The sequence below is a fragment of the Thunnus albacares genome, chromosome 5 (genome assembly GCF_914725855.1).
Source record: "Thunnus albacares chromosome 5, fThuAlb1.1, whole genome shotgun sequence".
Classification (NCBI taxonomy): domain Eukaryota; kingdom Metazoa; phylum Chordata; class Actinopteri; order Scombriformes; family Scombridae; genus Thunnus; species Thunnus albacares.
Window position 1 is genome coordinate 28,223,599 of NC_058110.1, and position 25,158 is coordinate 28,248,756.

The following is a 25,158-nucleotide window of genomic DNA, read 5'->3' on the forward strand; positions in this document are numbered from 1 at the left end:
CTCCTCTTTCTGACTCTCAAGGTAGCAGAAATATATTAATGTAAAAATTCATAAGACTCAACTCTAATAGCCGAACCATACACAGCAGGCTACACCCAGAATGAACATTCTGAAACAGCTTTTGGAAAATCATTTTAATTCGCAGAGATCACAATTGCAAGAGCTGGAGTACACCGCACATACTGTATGTCAGTCATTACAATCTAAATATGTCTATATATGATTATAAGGCAGCATTGAAACTCTGATCTAACACTGCTGGCGATAGTAATACTGTTGTCTCAAAGAACAGTCATCAAATGTCAGATGAGAATAGTGTACAGAAGACAAATTCATAGTCATTTTCAAATCGTCATGGTCTGTTGCAGATCAATTAGGCAAGATTGGCTTTCAGCAGATGCAGATGTTTTGTTTGAGAAAGCATTCCCAAACAGTGCAACACATGTTTTCCTTAAAGTAGCATCAAGAAAATTTATTTTTGAACACTCAGAGCATATCAGTTACATAGATATTCAACATCATTTCAACAGCATTTTCTTTAAACCCTGAATAATCTATAATGCTGTTAGTTTACTGGATTAGTTTTATTTACAGTGCTGATGAGGTGTGGAGAATTTCTCATCAAACCCACCTGCCACTGACAGGAATGTGTCCCCAGTTAAGCCTCCAGGTGATGATGGGAGTTGGCACTCCGACAGCCTGACAGGTGAATGTCACCGTCGCCCCCCGTGCTGCCTGAATGGACTCCTCTGGCGGGCTTGTCACAGAGGGAGGGGCTGTAATGTGTCAAGAAGATGAGTGAAAGTGTTTAAGCCCACATAATAAATGCACATGTCCAAGAAGGTTGGCATGTGACTGGAATTTGGCGATCCAGTGAAGCTCATAAATGCCTGAAAGTCAGAGGAAATATAATTCTCTGCTATGGACGGACAATTCCCTTTCAGTTCTAAGGAATGGACGGTTCACAAAAAGCTCTGTGTGTCTCAGGCAATGTGTGAAAAGAGTCTGGTTCACAGCATATTAGTCACAGCATACAAAGGAACTCAGAGGGTGACTATAGAGGAGAGTCAGAGAGGCAGAGAGAGTAAAACAGAAAGGAGGGAAATATGCGTGAAAGAGAAAGAAAGATCGTAAGAGCAGTAGACAGCTGTTGTGAGTGTGGTGTGAGACTTACTGCAGCCGTACTCATCAGAGCGGTCAGGGCAGTCTGGCTCTTCATCACACTGGTAACTAGCTGGGATGCAGGTGCGATCGCTCAGGCATTCAAACTGCTCAGGAGCACACCTGTCACCAGGACCCTTGGTGGCTGTAGAGATGACAGGTGGAGATTTAGAGCAGCTTTTAATCACTCGTAAAGATTAGTTTCAATTCAGGCTCAGACGAGCTTAAAGCAAAATAAATGGAAACTTACGGCAGTCTGTTTCATCTGAGTTATCCTCACAGTCGTTGTCGCCATCGCAGCGCCACAGCTTGAGGGCACAGCGACCATTTTTACATTTGAACTCATTAGGTTCACAGGGAGACGGAGTACCTGTAAACAGCCAGTGGATAATTAGAATGCATGTCGTTGTTTGAGAATATGCACATACACGAGGCTGCATTACATACCACATCTGAACTCGTCACTTCCATCCGAGCAGTCCCTCTCTCCGTCACAGATGTAGTCTCGAGGGATACACTCTCCGCTCTGGCATGTGGCTTGATCCGCTCTGCAGGGTCCAGGTAGCACGGGGGGGCGTGGGGGTTTCTTGGCGGTGGTTGTGGTCCCAGGAGCTGGGGTGACTGGAGCGACCGGCCTTTTTACATCTAAAATAAATCTCTGATTAAACTTAGCAATTGTGCAATTAGAGATACTCAGACACTGGATGCTACAGTAACTACAGATTAGAGCCCGACCGATATATCGGTCAGCCGATATTATTGGCCTATCACAGATATATCCGTATCGGCGTATATGTTGTCCAATATGCGCCAGTATTTTTTTAAAGTTATACAGGCAGGATTTTATGTGTATTTTATCCTTTTTCTTAGCTCAAGTTTAATATATTTGTAAATATGTTTTTTTAATTTTATAATGATTATATTCCCAGTGAAGTTTACTGTATATCTTGTGTTTGATAACCACGTTTGAGGGATCATTGCAAAAAATGTGTGTTTATGTATATATTCTTATATATAAGATTATAGGCTGATATATCGATATTGGAATTTTTTTACTCCCTAATATCGGTATCGGCATCGGCTCTAAAAAATCCAGTATTGGTCGGGCCCTACTATAGATGTTACTGTAAGTGAATATATCACACATCACCAAGCCAGTGTTCCATGCTGTAGCTGTGTCACAACCTGCCGGCCAGTCAAGCTGAAGCCACTCACCACAATTGGTCTCATCACTCATGTCTTTGCAGTCTGGTCTGTTGTCACACAGGTATTCCATCAGGATACATGTCCCATCACCACACCTGTGCTCATCTGGCATGCATGGTCTGATGCTGGGGATTACTAAGAGAGATGCAGATGGGAAGGAGGAGGAGGAGGCGATGTGTTGAAGGATCAAAGACATGCAAGCCAAGACTACAGTACAGCCAATACACTACATTAATGTCATATCACAGCACAAATAAAACACGGTGATGTGAAAAACAACAGCATCTTGAGCCCCTCAGCTAAGCCAGTGTGTCTCAGGCACGTTGTGAAGTCTTTTATCGGAGGAGTGCTTCACAATTTTCAAGGGAATTTTCAAATATTTCATAACATTTTTTAAAATATTTGTTTTGCACAAAATGTTCTGCCAGGTGTAAATTCCACTCTGTGCTTAAACATAACCTGATAGATAGACAGATAGGCTAGACAGATAAACATATGCGGATAGATTGAAAGGTAGACAGACAAAGTGATTGATAGACAGACAAACAGACTAGATTGACAGACAGACAGACAGACAGACAGACAGACAGACTAGATAGCCTGGAAGCCAAACAGACCAGATAGACAGACCAGCAGACTGCATAGACAGACCAAGAGACTACAGACAGAAGGACAGACAGACTAGATAAAAAACAGACAGATAGATAGACAGACAGAACCCTATCACATACATAAAGAACTTAAAGATAAAGATACCAATATGCTTTATCAGTTGCTGTGCCTGTGCATGGAGCTGGTGGAATTTGCGTAAATCCAAAGCGTGTTTAGATCACAAGGTACAGCAGTATTCCTAATCAAACTCATGCCATGCAAGTGTCCTTCTTTTCACTGTGCACTACTAGACTTCAGTGGTCACACTCAGTGGTCTACTTTACATTGGTGCTTCCATGCAAAACATTCTTCAAACCACATGACCATTACTTGTACTTGAAAGTCAAAGTAAAGGTCATCATAAAATTCCAACATCATGAGAAAGGAACTGCTCGACTGTTCTTTCTAAAAGGTACTACAGTCACCCTATAGTTTCTACAGTACAGTCGGCTCAATCACCATGCAACACGCATGGCACAGTACAAACCTGGCACTGCTATAGGCTCCACTGGAGGCACAGGTATAGCTAGAAACCAGAGGGAAATGTTAATGACACCGCCTACCCCACTGGTGGATCTTAATTTGCTGTAAACTTACAGCAAATTAATGCGTAAAAGAGTCCATCACCTGTGTTACAAAGCTGTGTTACGTGGTGTTGCTGAGGTCTCTGAGGTCTTACCTTCTCCAAGCTGTCTGAACTGAAAGCCCTGGACTGATGTTACGTAGGAAGCAATGGCTCCCTCCTTCACCGCATTGTAGAGCACGCTGCGGATCTGTTCTTCATTGCTGTTGTAGTCAGACCCCACATCCAACTCGACAAATATATCCACACCATCGTCTCTTATAACCTTCCTGCAAAGAGCAAGAAAGGCCAGTGAGGGAACAGAGTGTGTGGAGTGCACTGCAGAGGTAAGGTTTCTCTTTGGATGTCCCTTAGAGGAATTACTCACTACAGTCTTGATGAATTATCGACTACAGGCCTACACTGTTGGCCTTGTGCGGTTTGGAAACAGGGGAAGAAATATCACCTGGCCAGGGTAAGACACCCAGGCAGCAGCACACAGCTGTATGGTATCTACTCTGGATGTCACAAAGTGTGATTTAAAGGATTTGTGTTCTTACTTAATGAGGACCACGCTGACTGTCTGGACACCTGGAATTCTGTTGTACTCCGACTCCAGCTGCGGGGGGAAACCCAGACTCGGTTAGGTGGAAATAAACAACTCTGAGCCTTATTCTCAGACATAAGGTCACACATGCTTAAATCAACAAGGTCATAAATCACATGCATGAACCTTGTAAGGTAGCCTTATAATGTAGTGTACATGACCACCATTCAGTAGGCTTTATCATATGAGGAAAGAACTTACCGTGTCCACCACTGCTTCAGTGATCTCATTAAAGGCTGGAGAGAAGATGTCTTCAAGCTCAGGGCCGTAGACCAGGGAGTCGGTGAAGTTGACAAGAGCTCTGTAATAATAAACTAGAAACACCGAGAGGGGAGGAGAATCTGTCAGCTAAACCACACAATAACTGACAACAACCACAGGCTCAGCATTAATGTCCATCTGTTGCAGAGTTTAGCTATTGTAAGCCGTATTCATGCAGTGCAGTAAGTGGTAAAGTCTCTTAAAGACAATGTCATATGGGATACTGTTCGGGAGTTATTTCCCTAAGGAAAGCCTTTGGTGAAATGTTTGTGAAAGTGAAAACTGAAGAGCATGACTGTGGCTTAAATAAGAGCCACATACAAATTACGGCGTCTATTTCCATATCTCAATTGTGGTTGGATCTGCACTAAAACCGACAGCTGCAGTGTTTGCACCACACATAGGCCCTAACATGAGGCGCACGCTGAAAAAGGCATGCTCTGCCCCTACATACTCAAATATAACCATGAAATTACAGTATCACAACATGTCTTCCTCTCCATCCATGTCTTTCTGCGGACATGGACACAGAGACGCTTTCCCATCATACACACAAAAAAAGTCAGAAAAAAAATTCCCCAAATGTGTTTGGGACAAACCGAGTTCTTCGCCTCTGGGACGAAACTATCACTTAACAAATGACAAACTTAACCGAGCGCTGATTACAACGGAGCGCGTCTTCTCATGCTGTTACTATAGTTACTATCACTGGCTGGCTACTCAGCGAGAGATCTGAAATGTTCCTGTGGTACCGGTCCATCTATCCCCTCAGTCACAAACGGCAGGACTGGCTGGCAGGACCTCGCAAATATGTTGCGTTTAGGGTGACCAGATGACAATGGGTGAAATTCAGGACAGGGGAGTTGGGGCTGGGCATGGTCACATGGCCATGGTGGGAGTCCCCAGTACATTACATTCAGTGTCAACGAACAGTAAAATATACATCAACAATGGTGGTTTTAGTGATTTAGGGGCCCAAGGAAAACTCTGTCTCGCTCTGTCTTGATTTTGGGACAGTTTACATTCACTCGAGACAGTTAAAATTGTTTTTTTTGGGATGGAGCCCTGTAATCAATGCAAACATTCAAATACAAAGTACGTGGAGATCAGTCAAAATAGCACGACCACGAGTTTGCAGCATGATCTCTTGATTGAACACTAATGATTTGAGTTGCAAGCTAAGTGGCAGTTTGAGTCAGGACCACTACTGTGCCAGCAGCTGCAGAGGAAGAAGAAGAAAATCCTCTGTGAATGATTGGGAAGCGGGCCTCAACATTCCCTCCACCAAGTCAAACATATGAGGCAGGCAGGAGAGCAGCGGAGGGGGCTGCAGCAGGAGTTCCTAACAGTGGCCTACAGAAAGGGCTATGTTAGCTGGTCTGACTGGTCTTTAAAAATATAGGTCAACTGGTTGAATATAACGCAGTCTGTATTCAGACTTAAATCAAACAGAGGCTACAAACTAGCCGCTACTAGTCATACTTAAAGTGCCAGGTGAAATGGGATTTATCTGGTTAGTACAATCCTAATTATTTCAGGTAATCTGATTCACTTTCAAAACCTTACAAGCAGCTGGTTGGTATTACATCTTTAGTGCCCATAGTGTCTGCTGGAAGCGTCCTTAAGTAAGGCGCTGATCCCAGAAAATGACTACACTGTGGCTGACCCTTCCCTCTAATCACTCAGAAGAAATGTAGCGAGGGAAAAAAGACAAAGTTCAATTTGGTTTTGCACACTGACGAGGAAATTCTCTTCTTCTTCCCTCTTCTTCCAGCGCCCACATTGCCCTACATATGAAGAACTCCACCCATCTGCTACATAAATGGGTTACAACACACCATGCAAAAGTTTTTTTAAGCAATGTATCATGCTGATTTATTTAAGTGCGTTGGCAAGCAAGCAGTGACACGAACTCTACTGGGCTTTGTGCAATAATACCATTCAAAATAAATGAACAAATGGTTTACAAGTAGTGCTTCTAACATTTTCTACTGCTTGCATCTTCCACACTACATATCATAAGATCGACATTTTTGAAGAATCAGCTGTTTACAAAATTGTTTTGACTCAGCATTATGATTTTTACCTGCCATAGTGCGTATCTATGGCAAAAAAAGATTATTTCAACTACTACATTGTCAAAATCTCTATTATCTACCTGTATAAGACATTTTGATGAGTTATAAGAGTAACTCATTATCAACCAAAATGTCAGCTGTATTATTATAATTCCAATCTCAAAGGTTTAGCCTATGAAACTTAAAATAGACCGGCCCGCAGGGTGCCCCGTTCTCACACTACTGCCAACACTTTGTTAGGACAGGCCTGCCAGCCTCTGATTTCAGACTGGCAGTGTGGGTTTAGGGAGGAAGTCAATATTTGTACTGTTTCTCGCAGTCAGATGCTACTTGCCATGCCAGAAGCAAAGAGTCATGTTCTAAGTAAGCATCTGCTGAGCCGCTAGGTACAAATATACATGCCCAAATATGTGCAAAACAATAAATCTACACACACACACACACACAGAGGGCAGGAACCATACAAACACTCTTTGTGTATATTGTTTCCTCCCTTTCCCTTCTCCTCTGATAATTACACATCACTTAGACATGTGGACACTGACAGCTGACATTTATCATGATTACCGGGAGCAACTTAATTAAAAGTTAAAGATTTTGTGTCTCAGATTCAGGCTGTGTGTTCTCTGTGTTAAAGGGCTGTGGAGAACCTTTTTGCTTATGCTCCACTGCTTGAGTTTTGGCTGGTAAACAGCCATCTTAAACACTACTAAGTTTCCTTTCCTTACACACAGCACTGGCACTACAAGACATCCCGTTCCTGGTGAGGAAAAGCCTCATTTATGACAAAGTAAACTGAGCACTGCCTATGAAAACACTCAGTGAGCTGAACATGTACTGTAACAACAGAAGTGCAGGCTTTAGAACAGCCTGGCAGGGTGCCCGAGTGCTTACTTTGCAGCCTGTTTCTGTCAGACTTATAGGAATAATTGTTGGGCCTGAATGTGGAACCAGAAGACAGGCAACATCAAAGTTACTCATCAAAGCGCCTCATTTGACCCGCATATAATCTAATCACTTGAGTGGGTACTCGCCGCCAGGTCAACAGTGGCTCGTAGCCCCAACTCTCTCTGAGCTCGCCGCTTTATCGTTTGGGGCTGGCGAGTGTGGAACTGCCGCCGCCTGAGATCCTTTGATTAGAGCGCCGGGTTGTGCCCTGCTGCTAACGAGCAGCTCTTTTACTCCCAAGACCCATTCTCCTGTTCATCATTCACTGTTTCCAGCGGGGGGGAAATCCCCTCGTCAAGCACCGCTACCATCAAGGGTGATGAAACTATCAGAGTGCAGACGTGACGGGTGGGATGAAAAAAAAAAGGAGTCTGGAAAAAAAGCATTCCAAACTCTTAATTCACAAACTTATTTAGCTATTAAAGCTGTTCAGCAGAACTGTGGCGGCTTTGTGCAATGGGCCCCCTCCGAATACATAGAGGCCTATGCAGAAGACAAAGACTTGATTGAGTAGTGAGCCCAGCCTGGCCTTTAAAGCCCAGCCGCATTGGGCTTGACCTTCAACCCTCAAGGCAGCGCCCACGGCATCGACCCAGCACCACCCGGGCCATTGAGAGAAGGAGGGAGTGAAAGAGGGCCAGAACCTACAAGAACAAGGCCCAAAACCATATTGCGTCAGCAATCCCGTCAAAAATCTTCAAATAAAAAATAATTAAAATAATTCATGTTTTTCTCTTCCTTGGGCTTTTCCTCTTTCTCTCTCTCACTCTTGTCTCTCTCAGTGTAATATGTGTTTCTATGCCAGCTGCGTCTTTCTCAGCTGGACTCTTGCAGACAGGACCCCTCCTGTCTACCCTTTTCTTGGTGGCCAGCCAAACAACTCTGTCTCCAAGTCCAATCATTGCCCTCTAGGGAACTCTAGGGAATGACTTCTGGCTTCATTATTAAGCCTACCCCATTGTGCCCTCCCATAGCTTGCAATGTAAGCAGCAAAAATCACTACTACCATCGCTGTGTATAATAAAGCATATCTCCCTACTCATGCTGTAGTGATTCTGTGAAACAGCTGGTTCATATCATAGGGGTAAGCCATGTGCATGAGGTTGAAATTACAAAAAGCACTTTTCAAATTAAATTGCGGAATACTTTTTTGCAAGTGTTGGCCATGCACAAAGACGAACAGTGATTTAACTCCAACATCTCTTTACAAAAGATTTTTCAACTGGAAATATGCAAGTGTTGTCATTTGGGTGCGATGAACTCTATTACTCTATGGAACAAGCCCATCATTTTCCACTGGCATCCGAAACACTGGGAGACGCCTGCAAGACACTTGGAAAAACAGAGTAGCTGGACTCAATCACTGCATGCCCAAGCCGTGTCTTCTTTGGAATGTTATCTGAGAGAGCGTTTGGAAATGAAAGTGCATATCTGAGTGGAGCAGGTGACAGGAGAGTGTGCCAAAGACAAGAGGAAAGAGGAGAGAAACCCAGAGCAATAAAAAGAAAACCGTGCTTGAGGACTTACTGTATTCTTGCTCGACTGGGCTCTGTATGTTCCCCACATACGAAGGGTCCGACCAGTGTTCTATAGCAAGCGACGAAATGCGAGGAGCGAGGAGCAAAAGGCAGGGGAAAGAGACGTGGCACAGAGGTCGACGGGGCACGAGGTTCAAACAAGGAAAGCGACACAAGGACCGGGGAGAAGGATCAAGTTAGCCAAGCAGGTGCAAGAGAGGTTAAAGTTTCAGGAGAGTTAGAAAGGAAATGATTGGAAGCGAGGAGAGAAAACAGAAAAGTGACAATCAGAAACAGAATTGCCCAAAGAGTTGTCTTCACAGAAACAGGAAATCAAGAAAAGTCTCAGCTGCTGAGAATTATAGTACACAACAAACAGAATGTATTTATCAAAATGTGTTGAAAAACAGAAGTAAAATAAACATTAGGAAACAACCAAGAAAAGTTTGTACAAGAAATGCAAGTAATGTAATGTTGTCTAGAAATGTCAAAATCAACTCTGTGTTAACAACATCAACTGTGCCACTAATCATTACCATCCACATGCTGAGGACAGTGGTGCTTAATGGGACAATGGATGCTGAGAGACTGTGGTCGTTGTTGACTAATGAGTCCAACCGGTGTCTGTCTGGAAACAAACAAGGAAGCCTGCTTGCATGACAGCGTCAAGGAGAAAAGGTCGGAGGGGATCTCTTTAGAAACGGCTCCCCTTTAGTCCAACAGAACAAAGAGGATATCCTCCGAACCAAACACACACTCCAAATGCAAACTGCTCTTCACATCTATGCTGTCTCAGACAGACACATCCACCACGGGGCTTTACAGCGACACAGGGAGGAGCTGCTTCCTGTTTTCCCTCCTAAATGGAAAGAACCGAGCACCATAATATCCTTTGTCTTTACCAAAAGTTAAGCCCTATGCACTGGCACGGGCATGAGAGACCGTGTTCTGTTTTGTGGTGACTCATTCATTCTTCCATTGCTATGGATGCAGTTACACCGTTGGGGCACGCTCTGAAACGTCAACTGAGGAGGCCTTTCAGTAGCTCTGAGACACAGATGGGTTTTAAGAGAGGGACCCTTGAGTATAGTTTACAACACATTTACAAGTTTTCTAAGTATCTGCTCACTGTCTTTCATTAAAAAGTGGACCAAAAGTCATGTAAATAAATTCCATTTGAAAATTGAGTAAAACTGATACTGATGTGCTGACAAGACAGATTTTAATGCTCCGATCCAGATTCTGTGGGAGTCCACTCCATAAACTATAACAGACAGCAGTAAACAACAGCTCCTTCATAATGAAGTGACTGTGCTGGATCCAGCTGTTTCACAGCTGCAAATACAAGAAACATATGGCTTCTGATACACCATTACTGTAGTTGTGGCATGTCTTTGAGAGGAGATGCAATTTAGAAAGAGTTGGTGTAAAAAAAAGTGCTTTTGGATTGACTGTAGCTGCTGCTGTCTGGTACTACAGTATAACGCTACAGGTGAGGAGCGGGTACCTGAAGTTTCCGAACTGACTTTTTTAGAGAAATAACAAGTTATGAAGCCAGGAAACAGTTGACAGAAAACATACCCTACCCAAAACCATCTGAGATCTCCCCCAAGAATGGTAACCCAAACTAATTAAAGCTAATGAAGCATCCGCTACTTCAAAGGCTGCTGATATGTTGTGATCCTTGTCAGAATGGGAGTGAGTGCCAGAGAGAGGGAGGTAATCACTTTATTATTACTCCCAACTCTTTTATGTGCATGGTCACTGACTGAAACAAAGCAGTCATTGTGTAACAGGAGGAACAAACAGAAGAAAGATAAAAGAAAAATCATTTTAAGTAATAAGTGGCGGTGCATTCAGAATATACTGTTCATGCACTAATGTATTATCCACCAGAGGAAAAAGAGTTAAGGGCTTAACAAATCCCAGAAGAGGTATTATTTATAGTATATGGACACTTGAGTATTCAACCAGGAAGCCACTGAACAACTGCAGAGCTTTATCCAAATAAACTCTCTGATCTGGGAAAACTACAGGACAACTGAATAGTGCGCCAATAATCACAAATTCTAATTCAGTATTTGTTTTGTAACACAGCAAAACATTTTCTTAGCTCCAATTTTAGATATTCTCTTCTCTTGCAGCATACATGATCACAGAGGTCATTAAAATAAACAGAGGTATCAGTTACGACTTTGTCCTTGACACCGCCACGGGGAAAAAGACATATTTCAAACAGTCGCACATTCTCTCTCTCTCTCTCTCAATAAAAGCCTCAACATCTCTTTCCTAAAGAGGAGCGGCACAAGCCAGTTCTCCAAGGCAACACGTTTGTTATTGGTACAACAGAGTGCAGCATCATGGGGCTAGGTGCAGCAATAAGGTTCGAGTTAGTGACTAAGGCCATTCAGCAGGAGTCTTTCAGAACAATGTCCACCTTGAGTGCACACAGTCACACTATCAAGTGTTTGTGAATGGCTTTTTAACAACTACTTATTTTCAGTTTCCTTTCAGTAAATGTGTGTTTGTCTACTCTGTTAAAGAGGACATATCATGCTTTTTGTGATTTTGTTATTTTTATACTGTTATGATGTTGGATGTCTATGTTAAAAATGGTCAAAGTTCCAAAATTTGAGGGGAACATATGTAAAATGCTCCCTGCAAGTCAAAACCCAGGGCTTCAGCCTGACCTGAATACTTAGTTTGTAAAGTTACCTCTATTTCCCTGTTGAACTGATGTCAGATCGTTCACCCATGCCCACAAATGGCTGTCCATTCTATAGCCTTTGTTCCTGAGGTTGTTCATGTTGTCCACTTGCATAGTTCAAATTGGATTCGGGCTTGAACATTTTTTACCTTAAAGAGACAGGAGCTAAAACTGCCTGTTTCAGACAGAGGCTGAACTGAGGAGCTGCCAGTATAAGATAAATAAAGAATTTTTTAACTGAAAATCATGCAAATATATACCAGTAGAGTATAATTTCAGAGAATATAAATATAGACCCGGAAACGTGCATGATACGTTCCTTTTAAAACTGCCTTGTCCACAAATGGGAGTAAGCCATCTGATTATAATTTGCTGCATGTTTTTTCCTGTACCGTCTTTTTTCTCGTTTGACTCTTGCGAGTTGGTTTGTGACCACCTTTAGGGCCCCCAGCAGTGCAACAACAAAGACCTCACCAAAATAACTGCAGCTGCCAGCGCTCGTCCCTCTGTGTAATTACCCAAGAGGCTCCCTGTATCTGACACACAGAGACACACAAACACACTCACAAGAGAGGCAGTGCCACTGAAACGCATATCTCACCAACTGCCCATGAAAAAAGGAAGAAATACTGAGTGGGTGGCCTGGCCCCAGCCTGTCCGCTGCCCGGGCTAAACTGACAGACAGGGTACATTACCTTGATGTATTGTCCTCTTATGCTGTATCATCTGTTCTCCTCTAGAGATAACGGAATAATCTAAACCTGAGTTGTGTTTTTTCAGCAAGCATCCACTACCACTTGATGTCATTAGAGGTAAAACCAGCTGAGGCTACACAAGAATACAGCAACCTGTCAGTGAGGCGGCCTCTACGTGACTCCCAGTGGACCAAGGACAGCCTGACCCTCAAGTTTAAGCAAAGCACCCTTGAAAACTAAACACAGAACAAATCTCTCTGCTCATCCTTTACTTGAATCAAGTGAGAAACCCTGATAAGATATACTTCTTCTCTGTTCATAGGATCACAATTTAAACATTTAGTCTAACTCATATGCAGTGTTTAATGTAACAATTTCTGCTAAATGAACAATGTCAAACAGGCTAAAGTCGTCTGAGATATGAATTCTCAGGCTTTACATCCAAAATTAGCACTGGGAAGAACGTAACCCCAGCAGCCCCTCACCAACCAACATTACTAAGTAGACATGGTAATCTTTGTTTCTTTGGTTTCTAAACAAAGTGGCCAATACACTCCACTTGGTGCAGTGGGAATATCTATAATGGAGCCTGTGGAACAAGGGACGGCTCTCACAGAGGAGATAAGCTGGATTTTGTCTCCCAGAAATCTCTTCGGGGATCTGACTGTGGAGGTCAAGATGGAAGGTTAGGAGGACATGGGACGCAACCTTCATATCTCCGGGAAAGATTGCAGACTATGATTAAGCAGAGACAAAGAACAACAATGGACAAAAGATGTTGGAAATAGCTTCATCTCAAAAACAGTTTAGACTCCAGATGTTTTGGGTTTTTTTTTTTTTTCACATCTTCAATGTGCAAGTCTGAGACAGAGGGAAATGGAAATTCCTTAACCAAAGGCAAATAGTAACACAACAGGATACAAGACATAATAGGGACAACTGTGGCACCTACGTCTCTCACTTTATAGTAGTTGAGGGGGGAAGGAAAGCAGAGGCTTGGGTCTGGACAGCCAACAGGACAGAGACACTCAGCAAAGTATTGAGCATTCAGCGCAGGAAACCGAATTTCCTTCCCACTGCTGTCGCACTCAGATCTATATATGGAAATAGCCTCCTCCAGTCACAGCACCATGATCATCATACTGAGCAGAATACAAATGTCTAGCCACCTTTGAATTAAGACAATATATTAAAGAAAATACCGCATAATCTCAACCTCATATTTAATTGCCACATTAAAGCAACATTGACCTTTATGTGGTTTGGAAAGCCGGGAACTTTACAGCAATAGAAGCAATAAACCAGAGTAATGGAGAATGTTTGTAGGCTCATTTCACACCACAAAATGTGAGCACATTAACAAAGAATATTTTCCCATCCCGTGCTGTCAACACAACACAAACAGGCTTTGTATTCTGTGACTTTCATATTCTTTTTGCACATTTGTATCTGCCAAACTGAGTCTGACCCGAGGATAAAAGCACTTAAGTTCTCACCAGGTTTTGGCTGAGGAATACACACTTCAAAACGACCGCAACTTTAATGTGGAAGGTTGAAATAAAACGTTCAACTACTGAAATGATTGTTTACTGGAACTACTGCATGACTCAGTTAATCAGTCTTTTTCAATATTAGCTGAAAATTTTCTTGGTAAGCTGCTAAAAACTGACTCAACCTTCTGTTAAACCTTACTAGTCTAATTCAGCACAATCACATGCTGTCAACACCAGACACAATAATATCAACTGTGTTAAAAGCCCCTCTGGCTATTTTAACTACCCAAATTCAGCAAGGCCTCACAGCAGTGCTATTTCTGTGAACAAGACACATTCTGCTAAATGCCCCAGCTCTGATGTCAACTCGCAATACTGCTACCAAAAAAATGATTGTGCCATGATGTAACCTGTCAAGGGACAGTGTCTGGCACCAAAGACAAACTAAGAAGCAGCAGCTATTATCAGAACTTTGTCTTTAATAATCAGGGAAATTGCACCAATTACAATTGTCATTGCTTTGGTAAATTAATTTTCTGCAGGGTGGAAATATATCTATAATATAAATGTTGATTGCCCAAAATTGCCTATACTCAGAAAGAAATCTTTGAAAATACATAGTATATAGAGATGCACCAAATGGAATTACAGTAGGACTATGTTGAACATGCTGTCAAGTGATAAGCTGGATTTATAGTTGTGCGTTGAGGGGTTAATGGTCTAATAATGGCAGCTATGTGAACAGGCTGAGTAGCTACAGCGTAGCTGATGTGCGCCTACTCAAAAAAGTGACTACGGCAAACCTTCTGCTCACCTTGATCACTGCTCTCTTGTGAAAATATATGCCTAGCCTAGTGTATCACAAAATAACTGATGTGGGGAATATAACAAAAAAATAAAGCATGGCACTGCCTGATCACCTACAATATATCTGTCAGCTCTCAAAATGAAGGAAGTCCTGTTGTCCGAGGTAGGCGAGGTATGTAACATTTGGCTCTGTGTATAAATGGTCAGGAAGATTGAACACTGTCAAAATATTAATATGCAGTGTTATTCAAGATTTCTTTGTCATAACATCTGTGCCAGAAAAGTCGCATGTGCTAACTGAGCTGCTCTATATTGGTCATTGTCCATACATGTGTTCTCTTACATGTCACCTAATGTGCGGAGTATGAAAGTGTCTAAACAATAATTGCACTGTTAAAATGTATGTAACTGTGTACAACCTGACACTGTACGTGTCTTAAGAAACAAGCAGCTGTGGGTATAAATCCAGCTATCATTGAGTATCAGAATTTGTCGAACCAAATAAAGCGTTATTAGTTGATACTCTTGAACTCTTGAAGAAAATCCAAGATCGGACTGACGAGACTCTTTGTTGCTTTGTTGTCTGAAATGAAGAGAAATCTAGACATGATAAAAACAGTGAAAATGGACCAAGAACAGGAGAGTCACTTACAGCAACAAACCACAGGAAAAATTTAAAACAAGAGTTAGACCAATCATGCAGAGTTTAATAAGTTATATAAATATTCTCTCCCCCTGCTAGTGTGTCATGTGATATAGAAAGATCACAGCATATAAATACTCTTCAAGTTGGCAGAAAAAAAAAACAAGGGGGGGCTGTAAAAAGCCAAAGCTGTAGCGAATGGAATGCAAAACAGTGATGCTCTGCTGCAGCTTTTATTGTTCGTCATGCTTTTATGTATCTTATTGTGCTGTCACCTCTGCTGCTGGTTAAAAGGATGAAAGGGGAGAGGAGATGTTTATATCTCAAAGACAAAGATGAAGCCCCATGTTATGACCAGACTCTGGCAAGCTGGAAAGGAGGGAGGACCGGGTGTAGCAGGATGTGAAGGCATCTTCAATGCAGGCGCAGGCAGACATCATGCACATACTCCCACACACACACACACACACACACACACACACACACACACACACACACACACACGCACACACTGCATGCAGCCACTTAAGTCAGGGACACAGATGGGGGACCTTTAGAGAGTTGAGTGATCTTCCACATATAAACAAAATCTGGCGCAGAGAATTGTTTGAATCATTATATTTTCTGATCCCTTACTTGTGCTCTCAGGGACCGGAGGCCATGGTGCACTTCCATCATCCTCTCCACTGGGCAGATCTTTAAAGTCACAGACACAAGTAAAAAAATGGTCAATGTGAAGGTTAAAGGCCCCCAAAAAAACATCATTTGTTCACCTATGTGACAAGTAGAACATAAAATCTGCAGGGAAGCGAAGTTCTCCTTGTAAAAAGTGAATCCTGCAAATGAGTGTTTATATGTAAACAATATAAAACTTTATTCTGCATCTCTGAGCATCATTTCCTACATTCCCTCATTTTCAGTTTCGTGATTAGTTAACAACATAAGGAATGCATGATGAAAAACACGACTCCCACGAATTAAGTGCAGCTGTTGCTGTGGTTTGTGGTCATCCAGCCTTCATCGAACCCACCTCCTGAGGCTTCATCAGCAGCAAAATCCTCGTCATCGTCCAGTAAGCTCTGTGACGCCTTGACATCTTTCTCTGCCTCCAAGTCTTCTGGCAGAGGGACCTCTCCCCACACCTTGGAAGCCTGAGTCACCTGCAGCAAGCACAAGAGAGATTTATAGGGGTTGAAGTCTCCACTGAGCAAGGTTACACCCAGTGCTATACATGGACCCATAAAGGGTGGAGAGAAAACAAAAGCTGAGACAGGAAACAGGACATTGAGATGTGTTTACTTTTACCATTTATTATCTCTTTGAGGCCTTTTCAAGAGTTTGCATGCAAACAGAAGGTCATGACACTGGTATGAATAGAGTTCATTCAGAGCTCAAAGTTTCTTCACTGCACACACATCTAAAGAAATCATAAGTATTTGCTGTTGTATGTTTTTCTAATCTTTATGGTGGGAGTTGGCTTCAGAAATTCACAGCTGACTGCAGTGACCCACATATAAATACACACATTGCACAAAACTCAGAGAGAGCTGGGGAAAGCAGCCGAGGTTGAAATCAGAATGACTGGATGACATAAATCTGTTTAAGTATGCTTTAAACTCCGTCTCCCCCCCCCGGGTGAAAACTAACATACCACAAGTAGTCCTTTACGACCGGCTCCTCGCTCGGGAATCAGGAAGGACTCTATCACGGAAAAATTATGTCACCTCTAACAGCAGTAAAAACACCTCAAATGTACCTCAGAGGACAGGTTGCTTCTCAATCAGACTGTGATCATCATGTCACTCAGCATGTTATATGAATGGAACGACAGCAGAGGTGTAACTGAAGGATATGAGTGAAACTGACAATACAGTGCCTGGGCGCAAGTCACACTAAGGAGGTAAAATCTGAACATACACAGAATTAGGAATCGGAATCAAACCTTGATACTTTTTTAGTACAGACAATCGTTTTTGGTAAAGACAATTTCTGTATTGATTCTATTTAGCAGATGTAGATATTTCACTGGATAAGTGAAAACTCTGACCTGCTGGTGGTGCTAGATGAAAGGTCGGTGATCGCTAAAGCCATTACCAGTCATCTTCTGGGTACCATGAAATGTTAATTTCAGTGCATCCAGTAGTTGTTGAGATATTTCAGTCTGGACCAAGGCGAGCGGTCACTGCCCAACAGACCAGATGACTGACCGACCGATCAACAGCCTGACATTGCTATTCCTAGAGCCATACCGCTAGTGTGGTTAAAAATGGTTTTGTAGAAAAACATGTTATTATTCCTGGAAGTGGAAAAGTCTCAGGTATCATACAAGCACTAGATTTGAGATGATGCGCATTGCTACACAGCAGATAGAATATATTACATTACATTGTTTTTCACATATTTTTTTAACTAAAAAGGAGCACATGATTGCCTTAATGTGGAGTAATGGTGTATGGATATCTCAAAAGGATTCCATAAGTGTAGATTTCAATCAAAACTCCTATCCTTGACAGACCTACTCAGTCACATAAATAAAAAGACAGAACTGCCTTTTCTCACAGCACCTGATAGACCCATACACACACTCAATGAGGAGACACAAAGCTTAACCAGCTGCCCTCATATCTGATCATCTTGATAGGGTTCATTGTGCCAGGCCAAGTAGAGCACGGTGTGGGTTTATTATCTCTGCTCTCACCATCTCAGCATCCAGACTGCCCAGACTCTGGCTATAAGTTTAGATACGACACTGGCACGATGCCACCCCTGGCATTTCCAGTTGGCATGGCCCGCCAGTTCCTATTTCCACCCAACTCTGTCATGGTAGTTTTCCCATTTAAATGGCTCCAGCTAATAAATAACTCGATTTATCCCCCCAAATCCTCTCTCCCCTGACTAAACACCCTTACAACAACAATCCCGGGCCATTTTCAAAAGGAAACTGCTGACTAACCAAATTCCTTTCAGTGGTGCCGACCAGCCAACCATTGGTGTGATCATCTCCTGCTTCCCACTCCCTTGGGATGGGGTATCATCTGGACACACTGTGTGCCATCTGGGCAAAAACCTCCACAAACTTTCAGAGTAACCTTTGATGGACGAGTCCATATTTGCACCTGATCTTAAAGCGAACATGTTAAGGTAAACTTGTTTGAGACTGTCAAACTGGCCTCACCTCAGGGAGAGTTGGGAACTACATATGAATTTGCTTTCTCACTATGCTACTGCATTCTAGTTCAAAAAGCTAGTGCGACCTTTACTCTCAGTCTAGGAGTTGAGCAACGTCATGCGTTAAAGTTATCTCTCCCTTGAGATAAAGATCTTGACCGACACTGTAATCCTTTGAACTCCACCCCACCCACAAGATACTGGCCTCAGAAGCTCTCCTTTTGCTAGTAACTTGTTGCAATTTCCAGTGGCACATATGGCAACCATGTACATGCATGAAAACAGCAGGCATGCATATGCACACATAAATATTGTACATGCATGTGACGCAAAGACAAGCACACATTCCAGCCAAAAGGAATTCCACTATTTACTTATGAAATGCTCTGCTCACAATGCACAATGTTTGCCCTGCAAGTTGAAGTAGTGGTAGCTGTAGAAATAAAGGAGCAACAGAATCTGTGCATAATGAGTGACAGGTGACGCCAAACAGAAGCCTGAAGACAGGCCTGAAGTTTGCCCAGCTGTTGTTTAACAGGACCAAGAGAAACAACTGCATTTTGGTGCATGAACAATTGATGAGAAAAGGCACAGAAGCATAACATTTTGGAAAAAGATTGGTCCGACTGAAATAACTGAGCCAAGATCCTTTCAAGACGGTACTACCTTCAGCTGTCATTGAGTTTTGCAGCTGGAGACCTGCTGTCATCTCCGCATCCAAACACATGCTAGCTCCTCAACCCATTTATTTAATTTCACAGTCACTGGTCATTAACAGCCAATCAGATTTTCATGCTTCTTTGTTTCCCAAAATGGATAAGTGAGTGATTGCAGCCACTAAAAGCTTCCCAATTCTCTACTGCTTTTATTTGTAAGACTACATGCACAGTTATCTCTTAAATAACTCCTAAGAATGTCTGTGTCTATTATTGTCGTTATTATCTATAAGTATTTCTGTTATCTGACTGAGACTGGGACAAAACAAGTTAAACATTAAATCATGTGATTTTTAGTATCATGACATCAATATTGAGATCATGCTGTTGTAATTGATGTAGAAGCCGTTCTGTCCTTATTTAGATCATTCCACATCTATCCGGATTTCAGTGCTGGGTTACTTCAGAAACGTCGACAGTTTGATCCCATAAAAAAAGCTCTGTGACCTGGACGTAAAATACTCTCTACTCCATCCTGCCATGCTGAGTTATTCCTGTGGGTAAACCCTCACTGTTTGGCTGTCCTGATGGTGCTGAGGCATTTGTTTGTGATATCCTCATGAAATCATCACAACTCCACAGTTGATAAATCTTCTTTATTTTACACTAAGTACTGTTTTTCTTGTTTCTACCATTAATTTGTTATGATGGTATATCATGCTTTTGAGTTGTTGGGACTTATAAGTGACTTTTGATAAGAAACTTTGTTGGTACTGAGCATGCTGTTAAACCAATCTATGCTGTGTGAATATTTTTTTTTGTTTGCTATAAACCATAACGTATTAGGCATCATGATGCAGTGTGTGTATGTATATGTAATACACTAATACTACGCCTTGCACTCGGAAGCCAGGCAATGTACTGTTGTGGCCCACCTAAAAAAATCAATATCAGTTTAAATGTACGCTATACTTCACCGCTTTACGTTGCCATCAGACAGGTTTTTTCTTTTGGCACTACATTTTCACAGCCGTAGAACATCCATATTCCTACGCATGTCGTGCACTGAATTACACTGTAGATCAGCTGTTTGGGTCAGAAAGTGCTGTCGCGGCGAATACATGTACAACCAAAACAAGAAACACTAAATCTGATCTGATGTTAATGATTTTATTAACTCTTAACAGTTTTGGCACCAGACCTAATTATTTGCATTTAATTATAATTTAAATAATAATTGGTTGATTAATTTCTTAGGTGGGACAGCACTTGAGTATAGTATAATCAATAATTACACCAAAAACACTACTACTCATATTAGAGTTAATAGTGAAGTTCTGTCAACAGTCAGCTATCTCAATATGTAAATGACTTCCACATCTTATATCCATACCAGTCTGGTTTCAGACCTAACTTCTCTATAACTACTGCTCTTTTAAAATTCACCAATGATCTTCTTCAATGGACAACAACATGCTTACAGGCACAATATTTATAGATCTTATTAAGGCTTTTGACATGGTTGATCACTGCATCCTCCTTGACAAACTTTATGCTATTTGTCTTTCAAAACCTTCTTTGCTTTGGTTCAATTCATATCTTCACCACAGACATCAGTGTGTCTCTTATCAGGGCAGTCAGTCCGTTATGATTATGGAAAAAGGTGTACCTCAAGGTTCATCTCTAGGGCTGTTGATGTTCTCCATTTTTATTGATGATCCCCCACAAATCTATTCTGATTATCATATTCAATTATATGCAGATGATACTGTGATTTACTCTTCCAAGCATACATCTCACAAATGCAATGTACATTACAATCTGATCAATGCATTTTCTTTAACTATCCCTCTTACTTAAAACAATTCTTAATTCCATGTAGGTCATTGTATAATCTGAGGCATACTGAGTATCCTTTTTTTCTTTGTTCCTATAACGATTATCTTTCAATTCAAATCTCCATCTGATTGGAACGACCTGCCCAGTTCACTTAGATCTATAACCTCCTTTCATTTTTTAAGACATTTCTTTTTACTTATCTTTAAACAACCTGTTCTAATTATATTTGAGATATGGAAATAATTTATCTCTAATGTGTAGGTGCATGTACATGTATGTATATAGCTTTGTATGTGTATGTGTACATTTACCCACTGAGAAATCAGTGGGTGTCGGAGCGGCTATGCCTGGGAGAGCTTCTGTCTGTGTATGTGAGTGTATTTGTTTGCTTTAGAACATAACCGCCGTGAAACAATCAGTAAATAATGTTTTATTTATCTGATTCACAGCTTTGTTCTCACCAGCACCACTCTCTCTCTTTAGTTACTCTCTAGCTCATTTGACCACCACTGCTCTCTCTCTCTCTCATGGGTTAGGAGGGCCAACTTTAAGTGCTCTGTGTTTACAAACACCAACCAAAAAATCCTGCATAGTATACCTTTCAGCTCTGATATCATAAATTTCAGATTCAGCTACTGAGCAGCATTCGCAACAACTTCGTCAGGAAATCAAACCCAGACGACATGTAATATCCATGCATGGGCTTTGTGAGGGATATGAGGGATACTCTGAGTTAGGTTTCTTGTTATTCTACTGCCAAGAGATAGAGTTAGAGAGTCTCAAGATACCAGAATCTCAAATGTCGGAGTTTCCTGTGCTGCACCAACAAAGAATTCTTGCAACTACATTAGTGCATGAATGATACAGTAACTTTGAAAAATCATAAAAGTGACTGAATGTTTACAGTAATGGACCTGTTGAGAGCTTAAAGCACTTAAAAGACTATAGATTGCTTTGAAAAATGTCCAACAGTGATATAAAGCACACAGAATTGTAGATGATGGACCAAACCATCCAAAACCACTGGTATGGCCCTTCAAACATACAAATTCAAAAATGCACGCACACACACACACGAACACACACACACACACACACACACACACACACACAAACATACACCCACACTCTCATGCACACATACGCAAACAGACACATGTTATCATACACCCACACTTCAGCATTCCCATCCTGGTTACATCTCTGTGACAGCCAAAGCCTGTCAGAGGCAGCGTGAGAAGAATTCTTCAGGGGACTCGATTCGCCCACTCGGCTAATAAACCCACTGATGCAGCTGCAGGACAATCTGTGAGAAACATCTTAAAGGCATACCCAATGTGTTACAGAAAATAAGAAGCTGGACTGAGAACATACTAGACATGAGTCTCACAGGAGTGACACTCTCTCATGAAAATATGTAACACTGTTTTCTGATAGCAGCAGCAAAAGTTTAGAATTCAGAGCATCTCCTGAGCTCAGACAACCTATCTGCTTTCATCCCCACCAGAGCGTGTGATAGGCAAACATGGAAAGATGAAAGCCGAAAAAAGGCAGCACGCCATATTGCTCATTCCAATCAATTGATTCAAACACCAAGTTGTGACCTTTCAAGCAAGCAGTGCACAGTAATCACGGAAAACCTTCACAAGATGAATTCCCAACCTCTGTGACCCTTCATCCCTCCCTAACCAACCCTCCTCTCTCTTTTACTCTCTCTCTCTTTAAGACTAACAATATCTGCTTAGACTTGAAGTAGCAACATGTACTAAACAGGAATGGAATGTAAACTGCAGAGTATTAAATGGATGAAAGCTTGACACATACTCTTTTCTTTAGGTAGAGTGGCTTGAAAAGAAGAAAACCCACCAAGCACTACCAGGCACCAACAAGGCCTGAGCTGCAGAACTCCAGCACTCCCTTTACTTGACCTGTTGCTATCTTTGGAGTAGGTGCAGAAGTATTTGCAGGGTTGCATTAAATCAGCACCTTGATAACATAAAAATAAATTATGTGTGCACATGCACACACAGAGATTGGGATGGTGTCCAAAGCCTTACAGGATAAAGGTGCAGGAACAGAGTGCATTGATATTGCAAACTCAAACTTATTTGAAGAGAATAAAACAAAGAAAGTCCCCAAATGAAATGTTGATATTGATTTGTATGTGTATTACATTGCACATTTTTAAGAAACTCTTTGGATGTTTGTTTTAGCTGCTCCAACAACTAGGGCTGTCACGGTGAAGGAATTTTCCCTGCGCTGATGTAGGGTGGTTCAAAACCACTTTTTTAAAATTTTTTATTTTAGTGAAAATCAAGGTATGCTAGTCTGATTAAGTGTCGGCCAAATGGAGCAGCAGTACCTGATGAACATGGAAAACACTTCATGCTGTGGCAGGAAACAACATTGGCCTACAGCTGAGTCCCCTTAAACCTGGGATGTAAGAACACAGGCTAGAAGCACCTTTAGATTGTATGATTAGTGGTAAACTACTTTACCTTGCAGGTTAAATGGCAGCATGCTCAGCCTTGCAGTCACCCAGGAGAGTTTAAACACATATACTGTTATGAGGGCTGGACGCCAAGTTAGCTAGTTAGCCTGGATGTTAGCTGCAGGAGGCTTGCACGAGATTCCGTGGCGCCTGGGGGGGCAGGATCTTCCAGAGCCGCCACCGGACCAGACCAGAGGAGCCACCAAACATTCAATACATGCACATTGAAGCGTAAAACAAGGAGGATCTAGCCTCATGAAAAAAAGAAAAAACATGAATATAGCGTGGTTGTGGAAGTTGCTTGCCATCCACCGCAGTTGGCTTGTCTATAATGCAGTATTGCAATATTGCGGTTATTGAGACAGCCTTACCAACAACATGTTTTACAGCTCTAACACACACGTGGTGATCTTCACATATGGGTTTTTGTGGTGTGCTTGGCCTTGTGAAAGAGTGATGAAAGAGAAGGCGCATAAGCCCAAGAGAAATGTTCCTTGTCCAAGCACTTGAGAATTTAGGAGACACTTACGTCACAAGATTTTTGACAACAAAATTGAGGCAACAGGGCAGCTTTGTGTATGTGCATGTTTGTGTGAGAGACTGAGTTTTCATATGTGTTTAAGTCTTGCTTGGAGTCGTGGGTGAATTGACAAACTGCCACTTCTGACACTAAACCTCTGCCTGGGCCTCTGCTCCATAAGGGGCCCGATGAGTGAGGCCCTTATGCTCTCTGCAGGTCTTTTGACATTTCTACAGGGTTTAATCCAAAGTGTTTGGAACGTGGAGGAAGTGGAAGGAGGCTCTTCATTCAACAGACAAACACTCTTTGACAATGTGCATGGATTGTCTTCCCAATGTGTTCTATGACTAATGCTGTGGGCGCAACAAACACGCCGGATTTTCTTGGAAAAAGGGACTTGTAGAGAGGAGTAAAGGGGGCCAAGGAGTAACAAGTGAAGGATAAGTCCACATTTTTGAACACATGCTTGGAGTGCCTGTCTTGCCTTCTTCCCCCAGGTCATTCATTCGCTACTCCCACACAACGGTCATGCCATCCATTTTACAATAAGCTTGATCTCCCACTGGAAAATGGCATTTGCACTCGCACTTTCTCGACACTCATGATGACTTTTCAGATATGCAGATTCTTCTGGTAATGCAGGGTGACGCAGCAAAGTGCAATGCAATGAGAACCTGTTTCATTAAATATACTTAACAGGTAACTGTGAGGGCTTTTTTTCTCTGCGGTGCATATTTTAAGGAGCCGACTAGATGACCTCAAAAATTAATAAACATTGACATCATGGAGATGTAAATCAGTTCTGTCACTCAGAAATCCGTCATACTTTGATATGATCAAACAAAACAAATAAAATAAGTCTGTTGTGTTTTTGTGCCTGGCCCCACTCTCCATGCGAGGCACAGATTCAAAGATTGTCTGTGGCAAGCAAGCAAGCACTGCCTCCAGCTAGACAGCATCTGCCACACAACCTCACACACTCCTCTCCCTTTACACCAACCCTCTGTGTTTGGGGAGGCATGTCAAAATAAGCAGCCAGCCTGTGCAGACTTGTGTTTGTGATCTCCTACACAGCGCAAGAAAGGATGCCTACAAAGCTACAATTAAAGTAAAGAAAAAAAATGCCTTTGTCAATGAGCGTTATCTTT

General features: G+C 42.0%; 1 protein-coding gene across 3 annotated transcripts in view; it reads right to left on the reverse strand.

The window, feature by feature from the left end:
- hspg2 (heparan sulfate proteoglycan 2) overlaps positions 1-25,158 on the reverse strand; it is a 101,111-nt gene that overhangs the window by 50,942 nt on the left and 25,011 nt on the right. For all 3 annotated transcript variants that reach the window (XM_044351412.1, XM_044351414.1, XM_044351413.1), the window contains exons 2-13: positions 16,367-16,496; positions 15,973-16,032; positions 9,002-9,061; positions 4,389-4,501; positions 4,141-4,199; positions 3,698-3,870; positions 3,506-3,544; positions 2,377-2,502; positions 1,609-1,806; positions 1,412-1,531; positions 1,175-1,306; positions 632-776 (exon numbers count right to left, since the gene is read on the reverse strand). In XM_044351412.1, coding sequence (XP_044207347.1) covers positions 632-776; positions 1,175-1,306; positions 1,412-1,531; positions 1,609-1,806; positions 2,377-2,502; positions 3,506-3,544; positions 3,698-3,870; positions 4,141-4,199; positions 4,389-4,501; positions 9,002-9,061; positions 15,973-16,032; positions 16,367-16,496 — 1,355 coding nt within the window. The remainder of the gene's footprint in view (positions 1-631; positions 777-1,174; positions 1,307-1,411; positions 1,532-1,608; positions 1,807-2,376; positions 2,503-3,505; positions 3,545-3,697; positions 3,871-4,140; positions 4,200-4,388; positions 4,502-9,001; positions 9,062-15,972; positions 16,033-16,366; positions 16,497-25,158) is intronic.